The following is a 17,336-nucleotide window of genomic DNA, read 5'->3' on the forward strand; positions in this document are numbered from 1 at the left end:
CAGTGAGGGTCCCTGTGTGGCGCCAATGGTTTGCTCTGGGCTAACCTAAAGGTTGGTGGTTTGAACCCACCCAGGGGTACCTCAGAAGACAGGCCTAGAGACCTGCTTCAGTAAAGATTGTTGTGTGCCTTAGAGTTGATTCTGACTCATAACAACCCTACAGGACAAAGTAGAACTGCCTCATAGAGTTTCCTAGGCTGTAATCTTTACTGGACGGGGCCCTGGTGGTACAGTGATTAAGAGCTTGGCTGCTGTCTTAGTTATCTAGTGCTGCTATAACAAATACCACAAGTGGATGGCTTTAACAAAGAGAAGTTTATTCTCTCACAGTCCAGTAGTAGAATTCTGAATCCAGGGGGCCGGCTCCAGGGGAAGGCTTTTTCTCTCTGTTGGCTCTGGAGGAAGGTCCCTGTCATCAGTTTTCTCCTGGTCTGGGAGCATCTAAGCGTAGGAACCTCAGGTCAAAGGACTCAGTCTGCTCCCGGCGCTGCTTTCTTGGTAGTATAAGGTTCCCATGTCTCTCTGCTTGCTTCTCTCTTTTATGTCTCAAAAGAGGTTGGCTCAGGACACAATCTAATCTTGTAGATCTCATCATATAACTCATTATATCATAGTGATAGAATTTACAACACACAGTAAAATCACATCAGATAACAAAATGGTAGATAATCATATAATACTGGGAATTATGACCTAGCCAAGTTTTCAGATATTTTTGGGTGACACAATTCAATCCATGATAGCTGCTAACCTAAAGGTCGCCAGTTCTAGTCCCCCAGCTGCTCCTTGGAAACCCTATGGGGCAGTTCTGCTCTGTTCTATAGGGTCACTAAGAGTTGGAATTGACTTGAGGGCAACAGGTTTGGTTTCCAATCTTTACCGGAGCGGATCGCCAGGTCTTTTCTCCTGTCAAGTGGCTGGTGGGTTCAAACCACTAACCTTTTGGTTAACAGCTTAGCACTTAACCATTGCTCCACCAGGGTTCTACTCTGTAACACATGAGGTCACCATGAGTTGGAATAGACTCCACGTCAATGGGTTTGTTTGTTTTGACAGTTCTTCCAGCTTGCAATAACAGTCCCTTCTTTGTGATCCCCCAGTCCAAGGTACATCTCAAAGAAGCAGTGGGCAGGGTGAACTTTCCAAAATACTGCAATTTAATTCTGAAAAACTCAAATGCTAGAGACCCAAAGCAGCCCACGTGAGTGATTGGATGGCCTGTGACCAGCCTGCGGCCGCAGAGCCTAGCAAGGTCAGGCTCCTCCCTGCTCTGGCTGGGAGACGCCACCAAGAGCTTCCTTATCAGGCCCAAGTGGGAGCCGCTGACTCTGCTCAGAGAGCAAAATTTCTGCCTTTAAAGCAAATGCAGTTGCCTCCTAAACGTGCAGGACATTTCTCTTCTTCAACCCTCCCCAGGCTGCGGAGCTGGGGTAAAGGTGCCTCTTCTGTCCACTTCCAACTGCTGGGCTGGGGCTTTGGGAGACGTGTGACCTTGGCCCCACAGAAACTCCTTGCTGACCCTCATCTCCACCCCAGATGTAGCCACATGACCTTATTTTGCACATGTTGTATTAGTTTACCTGACTCAGTAGGAGGGAGGTGAGGCAGTTTTGGCTCTGGTGTCTGAGAAGAAAAGGGCCTGGGGGTTGAGGGGTCAGGAAGGAGGCAGAGCTTGGGTTTAGGGAGATACAGGTGGGGAGAGGGTCGCTCGGCTATGCCTCCCACCTACTACGGGAGCTGGGGGTTTCTCTTTATGCAGATCTTAATCCAGGAGAAGCACTAGAGCTGCTTGAAAAGCGGCCTGCGGGGTTGCTTACTGCCAAGGGCTTGGGACAAAAAGAAAACCTTTTCCCTAGCTCTGATCTTAGGTGTCTAGGGGCTCAGGTAGAAAGGTAGATAAGATCAGGGGTTCAGGGAGGAGGGGCTTTCCCAGGATCTGAGGTCCAGAGAAGAGGAACCAAATGTTCCCAGGTGTTCCCATGTGCTTGTATGCTTGAGGAAAAGGGCCATGTCTCCAGAAGGGCAGTTGGTAAGGTCTGAAGGTAGCCAAACAGGCCCTAGTCTCTGTTGCTCCTGTTTCCCCTCCCTGAGGCTCCCAGCACAAGGTCCCATCTTATTGGGGAAGATTGTTCCCCTGGGAGCTGGAAGAAATGAGGGCTGGGGTCTGCTCAGCCTCTTTCCAGCTAAAGTAGTGACAGGGACACTACCAGCCCTCAGGCCCCAGGGAATCGGGCAGAAGTGCACCAGTGCCCCCTGGTGCTGGCTGGAGCAATGCTTTCCTTGTGGCCAGAAGGCAGGCCCAGCCACACAGGAAGTCCTAATACTAAAAGATAACAGGGCCACCAGGTCCCTGCCCATCTTCCGGGGAACCTGGTGCCCTTTTTTGGGATTAAAATGAAATGTAAATAGTTTACCCTCCTCCAGATGCAGGGAAGCTACAGTAACTAGGGTAGGAGCTGGAGGACAGCTCCCTCTTGGAAGGGGCTGTGCACCAGGTCCCCAGCTCTCCCCCCATTGGCTCAGCCACTTGGGAATAGACTGGGTAGGGGGAGATGGCTGTATCATCTGGGTCTCTGGAGCCTCCGCCCAGCCCCTTGGCCATCACACGAAGGAGCAGCAACTGGATCGTTTCTTCTGGGACTCCACATAGTCTCGGATCTGGAAGCTGGGCTCACCGGCCTGCTGCCTGGCCCGGTATTTCAGCTCCCTTGAATTGGAAGAAGCAGTGGTCTGAGCTGGGAGTGAGGAACAAAGCATCCTCCCCACTCCCACAGCCCTGACCAAATGGACTGAAGATGCAGAATGCAGAGGGGATCCTGGGCTGGGCCCTATGGGGTTCCCAGATGGTGCCGCCCTGCCTGTGAAGCTCCCTTCCTGGCTCAGGGCTCACTTGGCAATGGCCAGAAAGGCTAGCTCCACGTTCATGCCTGTTTTGGCGCTGGTCTCCATGAAGGGAACTCCATACTCCTGCCAGGAAGAGCCTGTTCTCAGGGCCAGTTGCCTCTGGCTTCCCCACCCCTCATCCCGCCCCACAGACAGTCACTTACCCTGGCCAGGGTCTCCCCGTCCTCTGAACGGATCTCCCTTTCGCTGCTCACATCCGCCTGGAAGCTTGGATGGGTTACTTTGGGGAAGGAAGGCTTGCCCCCAACTGGCCCTTCTCCTGCCCCAGCTGGCCCATCTTTCACCCCAGGAGTGGGTGCTGCCCACCCTTTGTGGTGGCCTGTAGGACTGAGAAGAGGCAGCCGCAGAGTCTGGGTGGGCAGGTGGGTGTGAATGGCATAGGGGCCAGGGTTTCTGCTTTGTTCAGGCTGCGTTACCTAGCTCCCAGTCCTGGGATCTCACCCCTGGCGTGGAGGAGGAGGTAACTCTGCTTAGCAAAGGGTGTGGTGGCCCAGCCCCAGAAGGATGTCAGTAGTTGGGGTAACGCTTTCCAGTCTTGGCCCCTGAACTGTGACCCTACTCACTATGACCTAATGGGGCCGAGCAGCTGGACATCCCTGAATCTCTTTCCTTGGGAGTGGCCTTTTGCAAAGCTTTAAGAGGCAGACGGGTTGGGCTAAATTTTCCAGATGAGCCTGACCCCTGAACTGGAGACTGGAAAGAGTCCTTAGCTTGAAGGATGCCCTGATGACACACTCTTGGGTGACCGTGGGCTGGGTGAAGCTGATCCTGTGGCACTGGAAGAGGAAGTGTGGGCTGACCCTACCATGGAGCCACTCACCTTGTTGCCTAGCAACATGATCACCACATCCCTCTGCGCATACTCATTAATCTCAGTGAGCCAAGCCTGTGGGAGAGGGTGAACTGAGCCAAGACAAGGCCAAGGACCAGGCCAGTCCCCTCTTCTCTCTCACCTTTCCTTCTTCTACCCTGTTTGTTTATCCTGGCCTACTCACTGCTCCCTGAACAGATACCTGGTGCATTCTCTAATCTGAATCTTTGTTTTGACCTGTCTAGCCTAAGTCTTCTCCTATTCTCGTCTTTACTTGCAATGCTCAGCTCAAGTCTCACCTCCTCTGGGTGACCTTCCTTGACTGCCCAACCTACAATGATTCCCCCTCCCCAACCCTACACAGTGTAACTCTTAGTTCTATGAAAGATAGAGGTGGCACAGAAATATTTCACAAACCAATTGGTAGTCATCAGTGATTTCTTGGAATAGCCTGTTGAGGGTTGTAAGGCTACATAAGGGCTCAGTGGTCAAAAGTACTGTGATCGATTAGTAATGTCTGTGTGAACATGGGGCTAGAGGTGGCAGCCTGCGTGCCATGGATTTGCCATTGTGATTGATTAGTGATGTCTGCCATAAGCATGGATTTGGTGATGGCAACCTGAGTGCCATGGGTTTGCCTCTGTTATATCTGTCTGCCCTGTTCCTCCAGTTGGCTTGTCAGCTACTTGAGGTCAGGGAACACATGTAACCTATACAGTGCTGTGCACAGAGTAGGTGCTTATAGTTGTTGAACTATTGTCTCTACTCTCTAATAGTTTGGTTGTGAGGACATAGCCACCCATTGTCTGCCTGAGTCACTTTGTTGTGACTTGGGCTGGATGTATGTGTAGGCGTTTGTAGTTGGGGTCTCTCTTTGGTCTCTGTGGGTGATTGTCCAGGGTAGAGCTGGGAACTTTCTGAACACCTTGACATGAAGCACACTCATGAAACGCAGTGAGGGCTAAACAGGTGGCACAGTGGCAGAATAGCTTGCTGGGCTTCTGCACCCACATGCCAATCAAATAAGTAGCAGCAGCTGTTACATCTGAGTCACAGCTCAGGTGTTTTTTCAGAAGGTAGCAGTCTTCCACGCTCCACCCCCTCCCACTGGCTTGCCCAGGCTCTGTCTTGGCTGCTTCTGGTTGAGTGGGTGGGTGGGGAGCCAGGGGAAGGGAGAACCTACCCGGATGTTGTCGAAGGACGATTTGTTTGTAATGTCGTACAGCAGGAGCAGGGCTGGAGGGGGAGAGAGAGAGAGCGCATAGAGGGGACTTGGAGCAGAACTATGTATGCCACAAATAGGTTGGCGGAAGGGGTTGGAGGGCATGAAAACTTACCCTGAGCATCTCGGTAATAGGCATGGGTGACACTGCGGAAGCGCTCCTGCCCTGCGGTGTCCCAGATCTAGGAAGGGATGGAGAAATGGGCAGGAGGAGGCAGGGTGAAGGACTGTGCTGGGTAGAGGAAACTCGTGTTATGGTGTGAGAGTCATGTGTATGGGAAGGTGGGACAGTTTCCTTCTCTAGGTTCTCATGGGCTTCTGGGCCTCTGACAACCTCCTGAAAAGTGGTGGTTACTTGAGTTCTCGAGCTCATTCAGGCTGTCTCCTCCTCCCCAGCCCAGGGGCTCGGGGTGTCCAACCTAGAGTGGACGAGGCCCTGGAAACTGGTGTGGAGATGAAGGGAGGCCGAGCTTTTCTGAAGGCATTTGGAGCCGCCTTTGTGGTGGGTTTGGTAGAAGAGAGGGTGGCTGGGAACTGCTTTTCTGCAAATATCAGACAATCAAAAGCCATTTCCTCTCCAGTGCCCCACAGGAAATTACCCCAGGCTGAGGGCTGGGCTGCAGGCCATGTGTGGTTCACGCTGAGGAGCAAGGGCAGACTCTCCATCCTCATGCCCCTTCCCAGCCCCTGTCTCACCTGCAGCTTCACCCTTACACCATCCACGGTCACCACCTTGTTCTGAAAGAGAGAGGGCAGAGGAAAAGGTGGGTGTGGAGGCGGAGTGGCTTGCTTGGCTCCTGAGCTCTGCAGACAACCTACTTGGAGGCTCCTGTCCTGGCCCCTCTCTAGGGCTTGAGGAGATGTGACAAGTCCCAGGAACATCACCAGCTGGATCACCGCATCAGAACAGTGGGGAACCTGTCCACAGACACCTCCATTGTGGATCCCTCTCTTCTGGGGGCTCTATCTACACTTCTTACGACACGGCAGGGCAAGGGGAGCCTGAGAACCTGCTTGGTGTTCCCCGAGGCTCAGCAAGCAGCACGACGGGGACGCTGCAGTCCTTGCCCCTTTCCACTTCAGTCTACCTCTCCCAGGGCTCAGCCCCATCACTGCAACCCAGCTCTTAGAGATGAGATGCCTCCCAGCAGCCCGGGACCTTAGATGCTGGGATCTATTTGCAGGGACATCCTTCCCCTAGCTGGCTCCCTTGTTCTCCTACACGAAGCTTCAGCTCCCACTGGGAGGGAGGAACAGGTCTCTGCAGACTCTCACACGCCAGGGCTAGACATTTCCTCTCCTGGTCCTGGTGGGCATGCGGTACTCAGCATCCCCAAGGCAGATTTGTAAAGATGGCGTCATCAAGGTGACAAGCTGCTCTCTCCCATGTGGCCAGTCCAGCTCTTAAACCCCATGCAGTGCTTGTTGGCCTTTGGGGGCCTTGTCAAAGGGGCCCATCTCAAAGGGCAATGAGCAAGGGGCACCGAGGGCCAGGACATACAGCTCACACAGTGGGAGGTGTTGGCCCTGCCCTGGGGCAGCCCTTCCCCCAGGAGTGGAGGAAAGTAAGACTCAATCCCTCATTTCTCATATCCCGTAGGTGGGCAAAGGAGCCCACCATGGCAGATTCCTCTAGCCTGGCCACCTCCGTGGTCCCTGGGGACCAGTCCTAGTGCCTCCCCTCCAGGCAGTGAGTCACAGGGGTTCTTAGGAGCTGCAAGGGAGGGCAGCACCCCTGTGGCCTGAGCCCCTGGCTTGCTGTGAGAGGAGGAGCCTGCAGCCACCTCACCCTGAAGTCTATGCCGACGGTGGCTATGAAGGTCCCGGAGAGGAAGGCCCCATCTTTGAATTGAATCAGGAAACAGGTTTTGCCGACGCCTGAGTCTCCCAGAAGCATCACCTAGGAGATGAGGGCAGAGGCAGTTAATGGGGATTGGGAGGAGCTTCTGGGCTTCCAGGGAGAGTGGCCCTGGACAGAGGGTGAGAGGGTGAGAGGGTGGGGAAGGCTGCTGAGGGCTCTGAGAGGCACCTGCTTCCCAAAGCCTTCACGCGGCTTCACTCACCTCTTCATCCCACACTCAGCTTACCTCTCAGGTTCTCCCTTTGACCCTCCTGTCCTCATTCAGTTTCCTGGAAGCCTGAGTTAAGGTCTTGGCACTAGTAGGTTCCCAAATGTGCTCGGTGGCCACAGAGAACCACTGCATTTACGTGGTCTAGACTCTGGCCACATCCGCACACACCACACAGGGAATTCAGCCCCTCTCTGTGTGTATGGCTTCATGTGGACATGTGTGGGTGGGGCTGGGCTGCCGGGAATGGGAAGTGTTCATATCTCAGACAGGGATATTCTCACCCGGGAAAATGTGTCAGGATGGGAGGGGGTAGACACTGTAGTTTGCACAGGCACATTCTAAAATGACTACTGTTTGAGGTTTTGAGTCACAACATCTATTTGGAAGTTTTTAATGACATTTTATGGTTATAAAGGCTTGCATGAATCAGGAAACTCTAAAGTTTATACTGAAACGGGGAGACACTTAGTTTGAAGTTCTCCCAGCAGAAACAACCCAAATGGACAAGTGGCTGGAAATGGCATCCCAGGTCACTGTAGGTCAGGAGGACAGGAGCTCCAGGGAGGGAGTGTGTGCAGTGGGGTACGCCCTTCCCCTTTATTGTCTAGCCAGTCTCTGCTTATCTTCTCTAAGGGACACTTAGGGAAGGTGGGGGGGAGGGAGCCCCTTGTTCTGCTGTTCCTCAACCTTGCAGAACAGGGATCTAGATGTAGACTGAAATTATTTTTGAGGCTCTGACCTTGACAATAGGAGTCCCTGGGTGGCTCAAATGATTAAAGATTGGTAGTTCAAATTCACTTGGAGAAACCTTGGAAGACAGGCCTGGCTGCCTACTTCTGAAAGGTCACAGCCATTGAAAACCCTATGAGCACAGTGCTACTCTGAAGCATGGAATCGACTTGATGGCAACTGGTTTTTTTTTTTTTTTTTTGACCTTGACAATGGAGCCTAAAGGCATGGGGCAATGGGATTAGCTAGATTTGGCAAGAGGCAGGGGGTGGGGGGGTGGGGGGAGGGGGTGAGGCTGAGCAGAAGGTGTTTGAAGGCTGGAGCCCTGGCTTTGGGAAGATTATTCTTCCGTGGCATGGTTTCCACATGGGTGGAAGCGAGGAGGATCATGCCTCTGAGGTCCCCTCTGGAGTCTGTTCAGGCCAATAATGTAGACATGAGCAGTGACTCTCCAAACACCTGAGATGAGGAGGAGTGGCTCAGGCATCCCCGCCCCCCCCCCCCCCGCCGCCCCAGCTCCTCTAATCCAGCCTGAGGAACTGCCTCCAGGATCCTCCCAAACTGTCCTAGATTCAGTCCCTGGAACAAATCTGAGACCGTGGAGTGCAGAAAGGACTTGACCAGGGGGCCAGGTGGCAGGTGGGGGTGGGGAATGCTCTGGAGCCCACCCTCCTCTCTGGCTTCTGGTCCCAGCCCCTGGGGAAGGAAGGAAGGAGGGAGGTTGAGAGCCTGTGTACTTTACAGATCACAGCTGCCTTGAGCAAACGATGCAGCCACCCGCCCAGCCAGGCAATGCCACCAAACACAAACAGCTGCCCAGCTCGCCACCTCCTAGGCAAACAGCCCAGCTGGCTTGTGGGGCAAGGAGGCCCAGGCGGTCCCACCAGGCTGGGGCTGGCCATCGGCCGCTCCCCTCCCCTCAAAGTGCAGGGGCCCATTTCCTGCCACGAGCCCACACAGGACGCCTATCTCAACGGCTCAGGGTGGCTGACTTGGCTCAGGGTGGCTGACTTGCGGAGTGGCTTCCCCTGAAATGCTTGGGGTGGGGGTGGGGCTCCCAGTGAGGAAACCAGGGCACAGGAAGAGGTGGATCGCCTTCAAGGTCATGCAGCATGAGGCCAGACAGCCCCCTCTCACCTATGCTCACCCTAGAGAGGACATGGTCAAGTCAGAGTGGCTCTGGGCCACTCTCGGAGCTCCTGGTATGTGCCCTCTCCACAGGCACCAAGGGAGGTGCAACAGACCAGTGTCCACTGCCACCCCATATCTGCGTCAGTACAGGACAACCCTGCAGTCAGAGGGAAGGGGTTCCAGAGAGCTGATTTATAGCCCCCCTCCCAGATGAGGGAAGCTGTGGCTAACGGATGAGTTCTTTCTCAGGCCCTAAACTTCCTAGGTGGACTTGCTTCCTGGCTGGCCACACCTTCCTCGAAAGGGAGGCGAGGGACAGTGACTGGAGGGGCTGGGGAGGGCAGTGGTAGGGCTTGGGGATGGCTGGGGGACCAGAAGGATTTCAAGCCAGGACCTTGAAACGGGATGACAGGTCCCCAATGAGAGCTTAGCTGGAAAAAGGGCTCTCACTTCCAGTTGCCCTGCCGCCAGGGGGCGTCCTCACTGAGTCTCCAGGCAGCCCCTTTCCAAACACTTTGGGCATCTCTGTGCGTTTAACCCCTACTGAGAGGCATGGAAGGTACCCTGGAGGCACAGTGGTTAAGAACTGGGCTGCTGAAAGGAAGGTGGGTGGTTCAAACCCACCGGCAGCTCCACCCATCAGCAGCTCCACAGAGAAAGATGGGACAGTCTGCTTCCGTGAAGATTACAGCCTTGAAATCCTATGGGGGCAGTTCTACTCTGTCCTTATAGGGTCACTACGAGTCTGAATGGACTGTAACAGTTTTTTTTTTTTTTTTTTTGAGATGCATGGGGCTGCAAGTCGATTCCGACTCATAGTGACCCTATAGGACACAGTAGGGTTTTCTTGGCTGTAATCTTTGCGGAAGCCGCTGGGTGGGTTGAACCGTTAACCTTTCAGTTAGCATCTGAGCTCTTAACTATTTGTGCCGCCAGGGCTCCTTGGCCGGACAGTCAAAAGGACCAAACCAAATCCATTGCCGTCGAGAAGATTCCGACTCACAGCGACCCTGTAGGACACAGTAGAACTGCCCCATAGGGTTTCCAAGACTGTAAATCTTTACGGAAGCAGACTGTCACATCTTTCTCTCGTGGAGCGGCTGGTGGGTTTGAACCGCCAATCTTTCGGTTAGCAGCCTAGCATATAATCATTGCACCACCAGGGCTCAGGGTTCACAAGACGGGGAGTCGCTCAGTCCTTCGGACCCTCCTCACCTTGCCCTGCCCCGCCGAACCAACCCCATCCCTAGAAGTCGAGGTGCGCCCAGAGGCTGCCTCCTGACCCTCCCTCCCTCCCTTCTCCGGAGACCCGGCTGCCGGAGGAGGGCTGAGTCCATAGCAGTCGCAGCCAGAAAGGGGCTGGGCCGGGAAGGCCGGGGTCTTAGGGACAAGGGCGCGGGGTGGGGCCCCCCTCCGAGCCGGCATAGAGTCCCGGGAACTGGGCGCAGTGCCCACCCACCTTGCCGGTGAGATCGTAGCTCGGACTGCAAGGCGCGGAGCTCTCGGGGACCTCTGCATCCCGGGTGGCCGTGGCGCCAGGCGTGCCCAGCATGTCCCTGGACGAGAGGTGAGCTGGGGCTGGCTGCAGGCTGAGGGAGAGCAGGAATGGTGCCGCCCCGCGCTCCGCCCACTGCTTCCTCCCCTCTCTCGGCCAGGCCGGGACCCCGCAGACTCCTCCCCACCTGCCAACCCTAGACAACACCTTCTGCGAGGGCGTGCAGGGCTGCAGGATCAGCACCCTAGGGGTGACAGGCAGTCCCTGAGCAACACTGGCTTGGTCCAGAGCTCAGAGGGCAGGGATTAAATCCAGCCCTAGGACTGACCCCCCCCCCCAAGGCCACCAGCAGCCAGCGGTGGGTTCCTATCCTGGAGCTGTCTCTGGAGACCCCGCCAGGTGCGGAGGTCTGCATCGCCCGAACCCGCGGACCGGCGCCTATGTTCCGCCTGCTGCTGCGCAGCACCGCCAGCAGGCCGCGCTAGAGCTCCGGCCAGCAGGCTGCCAACAGTTGGCCCTTTGGGACGCCTCTGGGCATCTCAGCTCAGCGTTTGGTGCTTTCTGAGGACAGTGCCAAGGTGCCTTCCCTCGCGCACCCCGGCCTCGCTTATCTGAATAAGTTTGTTTATCGACTGATATTCACCTGTAGCGCGTTTGCACTGCGGTTTTCCAGCCCTAGCTGGTGTTCAGACTTTGACCATGTAGTATCATCACCTCTTATTTCCTCCTGACCTGCTGGGCTGTCCCCAGAACGCCCCACGATAGGAGAGCCTTCCCATGAGGGCTTCCCGCACACACCTCTGATCCCGGAGCTCCCAAGCCAGCCTAGCCTTTACTCAAAAGCAGCCCCCACACCTAGCTCTGTCCAAGTAGGCCGAAAACGTTAGGCCTTACATGTTGGGTCTTACATGATCCATGAAGTCCTGGATCTTTTTGAACAGAGGCACCAGGATATCCCAAGGCTGCTGCAACTTCAGGACAGGCCAGGGTGGGTGAGGAGTGTCCCCATAGTAGGGTTCAGGGACTCCTATGGCTTGGGCCAACCATTCAATTACCGCCTTCCCTGCAACATTCCATATGAGCGAATTCAGGTTACAGAGAAACAGAGTAGGCGCATCACAAAGGGGTGTGTAGGAAGGGAGAGGGAGACCTGCACCCCTTTACTTAGGTGTTGGGACTGAGAGGTAAGGAGCAGGCATGGATTATGGGTGACTGTAGGCCTTGTGGCACAGTGGTTAAGAGCTCGGCTACCAACCAAAAGTTTGGCAGTTCAAATCCACCAGCTGCTCCTATGAAACCCTACGGGACAGTTTTACTTTGTCCTATAGGGTCGCTATGAGTCGGAATGGACTTGATGGCAATGGATGTTTGTGTGTTTGTGGTGTAGGGCTTGTGGGGACTGTGTGTACAGCAGCCTTGTAATTTTTGGCATCAGCTGGAGCTATCTTCTGGCAGCTGGAAAAAAGCCCAGAGCAGGGACAGAGTGACCTGTGTAGAGCAAGGAGCTTGGGCCATGGCTTCTAGAGGTGGCATGCCATAACCTCGGTTCCTTCATCTATGTGTGGGATGCGACACCAGATTGAAAGATCCACGGAGGGTAGCAGCTGCACAGCTGCTCAGATATGTGATGTGGGCTACTGTTTGGTGCCAGATGGCACACACGTATCACCTCCCTACACCTCACATCATAACAAACCAAATAACACCTGGTCCACTCAGAGCCCAGGCTCCTGGGCTCCAGAGGGCTCATGCACGCCTGCTCCCTGCAGGGGTGAGGGTTTTCGCTGCAAGAAGGTAATGGTGGAAGAAGAAAGAGAGCAGGGATGTGCCATGCCCCTTGCTTGCTGCCCACTGTGGACCAGGCCCGCCAGCAGCTAACAGCTGTTTGTGGTGTTGGCTCCACTAAGACCCTCTTTGTCCCATGGCAGGTTCAGAATGAGGAAGGTTGCACATCAGTGTGAGTGCTCCAGAAATAATTGAGGAAATAAAACTACTGTCTTGCTGCATTGCCTCAGTGTACCTTGGATGGACTGATCTGACTGAAGGAAGTAGTCTGTGAACACAGAGGCAAGGCACGGTGACAAGGCCCACTGGGACAGTACAATGTCCTGTGGTGTGTTCAAGGGCAGCTTTGAGTGTGTCAGGAGGGGACCTGGGTTTGGAGTGGTCAGGGTTGGGGCTGTGCAGGGAGGCAGGCCTGCCCCAGAGGGAGGGCCTTGCCTGAGGAATTGCAGCTCACTAAGGGAGCAGGGTCTCTTTAGATGTGGTTACCAGGAGAAGGCCGATGTAGACCATGGGTTCCGGGAAATCCAGGCCTCTTAACCTTCATTTCTATGCTGAGTATACACCATGGCGGCCTACATCTCTCCTCATACACACAAAGACCTCACATCATAACACTCACGTACACTTTAAGTCACATCACAAACACACATCACCTCTCTACAACTCACATCATAACAAACACACACATCTAACTCACCTCATACCACACACGTATCCCTTAAATCATACTGCAAACACACACCTTGCACACACACATACACACACATAGACCTCACATTGTAACACACACTCCTCATGTCACACCGCAAACACACATAACTCACACTATAGATAAACGCACTTTACACCACACACACTACATCACATAACACACATATATCACATCATACTACACACGCTTTCAGTCACATCACAAACACACATAACTTACACCACAAACACACACTTTACACCATACCTTTCCCACACACACATATAATTTATATCATACAACAAACACACACATCCTACATCATACCACAAACACATACCTCATATACCACAAAACGCAGTGCCTTACACAACTTCCAAAAACACACATGTACAACTTCCCAAAACACAATTCTCAAATTATTTCCCCAAACACAGATACCTTATTTCACCTCAAACATTCATTTACCTCTTACCACATCACAGTTGCAGACAGGCTATGTCACACCATAAGAACATACATCATATCACTGCATACACACCCTTCAAATTGCCCCCACAGCTGACATCATCCCCAAACGCACACGTTGTTAGGTGCCATTGAGTTGGTTCCAACCCATAGCAACCCTGTGTACAACAGGATGAAATACTGCCTCGTCCTGCACCATTCTCATAATCATTGTTATGCTTGAGCCCATTGTTGCAGCCACTGTGTCAATCCATCTTGTTGAGGGTCTTCCCTTTTTCTCTGACTCTCTGCTTTACCAAGCATGATGTCCTTCTTCAGGGACCGGTCTCTCCTGATAGCATGTCCAAAGTATATGAGGTGAAGTCTCGCCAGCATAGTTTCTAAGGAGCATTCTGGCTGTACTGTTTCCAGGACAGACTTGTTTGTTCTTCTGGCAGTCCATGGTATATTCAATATTCTTCACCAACATCATAATTCAGAGGCATCAATTCTTCTTCAGTCTTCCTTATTCATTGTTCAGCTTTTGCATGACTATGAGGTCATTGAAAAAACCATGGCTTGGGTCACGGGCACCTTAGTCCTTAAAGTGAAATCTTTGCTTTATAACACTTAAAAGAGGTCTTTTGCAGCAGATTTACTCAATGTAAGGCATCGTTTGATTTCTTGACTGCTGCTTCCATGGGCGTTAATTGCGGATCCAAGTAAGATGGAATCCTTGACAATGTCGATTTTTCTCCATTTATCCTGGTATTGCTTATTGGTTCAGTTGTGAGAATTTTTGGTTCCTTTATGTTGAGGTGTAATCCATATTGAAGGTTGTAGTCTTCGATCTTTGTTAGTAAGTGCTTCAAGTCCTTTTCGCTTTCAGCAAGCAAGGTTGTATCATCTGCATAACGCAGGTTGTTAACGAGTCTCTAAGCCTGATGCTCTGTTCTCCTTTATATAGTCTGGCTTCTCAGATTATTTGCTCAGCATAAAGATTGAATAAGTATGGTGAAAGGATACAACCCTGACACACACCTTCCCTGACTTTAAACCATGAAGTATCCCCTTTTTCTGTTTGAGCGACTGCCTCTTGGCCTATGTACAAGGTTTCTAACGAGTACGTTGAAGTGTTCTGGAATACTCATTCTTCACAATGTTATCCATAATTTGTTATGATACACATAGTCGAATGCCTTTGCATAGTCAATAAAGCATAGGCAAACATCTTTCTCTGATTTCAGCCAGGATCCATTCTGACATCAACAATGATATCCCTGGTTCCACTTCCTCTTCTGAATCCAGTTTGTATTTCTGGCAGTTCCCTGTCATGTACTGCTGCAACTGCTTTTGAATAATCTTGAGCAAAATTTTACTTGGGTGTGATATTAATGATATTGTTTGATACTTTATGCATTCTATTGGATCATCTTTTTTAGGAATAGGCATAAATATGGATGTCTTCCAGTCGGTTGACCAGGTAGCTGTCTTCCACAGTTCTTGGCATAGATGAGTGAGCATTTCCAGCGCTGCATCCATTTGTTGAAACATCCCAGTTGGTGTTCTGTCAATTCCTGGAGCCTTCTTTTTTTGCCAATGTCTTCAGTGCAGTTTGGACTTTTTCCTTCAGTACCATTGGTTCTTGATCATATGCTACCTCCTGAAATGATTGAACGTGGATCAGTTCTTTTTGGTACAGCGACTCTATGTATTCCTTCCATCTTCATTTGATGCTTCCTATGTCATTCAGATTTTCCCTTGTAGAATTCTTCAGTATTACAACTTGAGGCTTGAATTTTTTTTCTTTACTTCTTTTAGCTTGAGAAATGCTGAGCGTGTTCTTCTCTTTTGGTTTTCTAATTCCAGGTCTTTGCACATGTCATTATAATACTTTGTCTTCTTGAGCTGCTCTTTGAAATCTTCTGTTCAGCTCTTTTACTTCGTTATTTCTTCCATTTGCTTTAGGTACTCAACATTCAAGAGCAAGTTTCAGAGTCTCTTCTGACATCCATTTTGGTCTTTTCTTTCTTTCTTGTCTTTTTAATGACCACTTGTTTTCTTCATGTATGATGTCCTTGAAGTCATTCCACAACTTGTCTGGTCTTCAGTCATTAGTATTTAATGTGTCATCTATTCTTAAGATGGTCTCTAAATTCAAGGTAGTACTTTGACTCTCATGGACTCGTTTTAATTTTTTTTAGCTTCAACTTGAACTTGCATAGGAGCAATCGATGGTCTGTTCCTTATTCGGCCCCTGGCCTTGTTCTGACTGATGATACTGAGCTTTTCCATTACCTCTTTCCACAGATGTAGTTGATTTGATTCCTGTGTATTCCATCTGGTGAGGTCTACATGTATAGTTGCCATTTGTGTTGTTGAAAAAAGTTATCTGCAATGAAGAAGTCATTCATCTTGCAAAATTCTATCATGTGATCTCCGGCATTGTTTCTATCACCAAGGCCATATTTTCCAACTACTGTTCCTTCTTTGTTTCCAGCTTTCACATTCCAATCACCAGTAATTATCAATGCATCTTGATTGCATGTTTGATCAACTTCAGACTGCAGAAGTTGGTAAAAATCATCAATTTCTTCATCTTTGGCCTTAGTGGTTGGTGCACAAATTTGAATAATAGTCATATTAACTGGTTGTCCTTGTAGGTGTATGGATATTATCCTCCCATCACTGACAGCATTGTACTTTAGGATAGATCTTGAAATGCTCTTTTTGATGATGAACGCAATGCCATTTCTCTTCAGTTGGTTATTCCTGGCATAGTAGATCATATGATTGTGTGATTCAAAATGACCAGTATCAGTCCATTTCAGCTCACTAATGCCTAGGATATCGATGTTTATGTGTTCCATTTAATTTTTGACGATTTTCAATTATCCTAGATTCATACTTCATACATTCCAAGTTCCTGTTATTAATGGATGTTTGAAGCTGTTTCTTCTCATCAGCAAATGAAGGTCCTGAAAGCTTGACTCCATCCACATCATTAAGGTTGACTCTACTTTGAGGAGGCAGGTCTTCCCCAGTCATATTTTGAGTGCCTTCCAACCTGAGGAGCTCATCTTAGGGCATTATATCAGACAATGTTCCACTGCTATTTGTAAGGTTTCCACTGGCTAATTTTTTTTCAGAAGTAGATTGCCAGGTCTTTCTTCCCAGTCTTAGTTTGGAAACTCCACTGAAACCTGTCCAACATGGGTGACCCTGCTGGTATTCAAATACCAGTGGCATAGCTTCCAGCATTGCAGCGACACGCAAGCCACCGTAGTATGACAAGCTGACAGATGCATGGGTCCAAATGCACATATTACTCTCCAAATAAAACACTCCTTATATTGCCCCTAACATCTCTCATCACTCCCAAATACATACTGCACAGAAATCCAAAATGAATACTCACCCCACATTATCTCCCAAACAAATATGCCTGCCCTCCTGTACCACAACACACACCCCACACATTCACACACTGTACTCATGTAGCAGGTGGTGAATGCCACATGAAAATTTCCTAGGTGTTCAGAGTGGGGACCTTGTGTGCAACCAAGGATATCCAAGAGGGCCTCCATGATATCAGGTGTAAGCAGGAAGGGCATTCAGGTGGATGGAACAAAAGCCCAGAGCTAGGGAAAGCACACATAGCCTGTGTGGGCAGGGTCAGGTATGGAGAGGAGAGTAGGCCAGAGCTGCAGGGACAGGGCCTTAACTTGAGCTCTTCAAAATATGGTGCATGGACCACTTGCGTCACAGGCTCAGGGTGGGTGTTAAAATGCAGATTCTGGGCCTCCACCCCAGTCCTATGGAATCAGCACCTCTGTGGATGAGTTCGAGAGTCTACGTTTAAGATTAGCTTCCCCCTGGAGATTTTTATGCACACTAAACAAGAGTTTGAAGACCACTGGTCTAAATGGTGCAAGATCTTGACCAGCAGATGATGAATTTAGACTTTATTTGGTAGGTAATAGTGAGCCTCTTAAGGTTTAAGGTGGAGGGTGAGCAGAGTGAGGCTTTAGGCAGATACATTTTGCAGC

General features: G+C 51.0%; 1 protein-coding gene across 3 annotated transcripts; it reads right to left on the reverse strand.

The window, feature by feature from the left end:
* Positions 1–215: 215 nt before the first annotated feature.
* RAB37 (RAB37, member RAS oncogene family) lies at positions 216–10,475 on the reverse strand. Of its 3 annotated transcripts, none has more exons than XM_023556919.2 (10): positions 7,025–7,930; positions 6,727–6,837; positions 5,757–5,855; positions 5,634–5,675; positions 5,053–5,119; positions 4,899–4,951; positions 3,725–3,790; positions 3,048–3,104; positions 2,891–2,967; positions 216–2,707 (listed from the first exon to the last, which is right to left on the reverse strand). In XM_023556919.2, the coding sequence occupies exons 2-10, from the start codon at positions 6,832–6,834 to the stop codon at positions 2,602–2,604; spliced, it is 675 nt and encodes a 224-aa protein (XP_023412687.1). In that variant the 5' UTR covers positions 6,835–6,837; positions 7,025–7,930; the 3' UTR covers positions 216–2,601. The 3 variants fall into 3 exon arrangements, with proteins under 3 accessions (XP_023412687.1, XP_064126864.1, XP_064126865.1); XM_064270794.1 differs by lacking the exon at positions 7,025–7,930 and adding an exon at positions 10,329–10,475 and having other exon boundaries at positions 217–2,707; XM_064270795.1 differs by lacking the exons at positions 5,757–5,855; positions 7,025–7,930 and adding an exon at positions 10,329–10,475 and having other exon boundaries at positions 219–2,707.
* Between the last annotated feature and the right edge of the window lie 6,861 nt (positions 10,476–17,336).

This window comes from Loxodonta africana, chromosome 18 (genome assembly GCF_030014295.1).
Source record: "Loxodonta africana isolate mLoxAfr1 chromosome 18, mLoxAfr1.hap2, whole genome shotgun sequence".
NCBI lineage: Eukaryota > Metazoa > Chordata > Mammalia > Proboscidea > Elephantidae > Loxodonta > Loxodonta africana.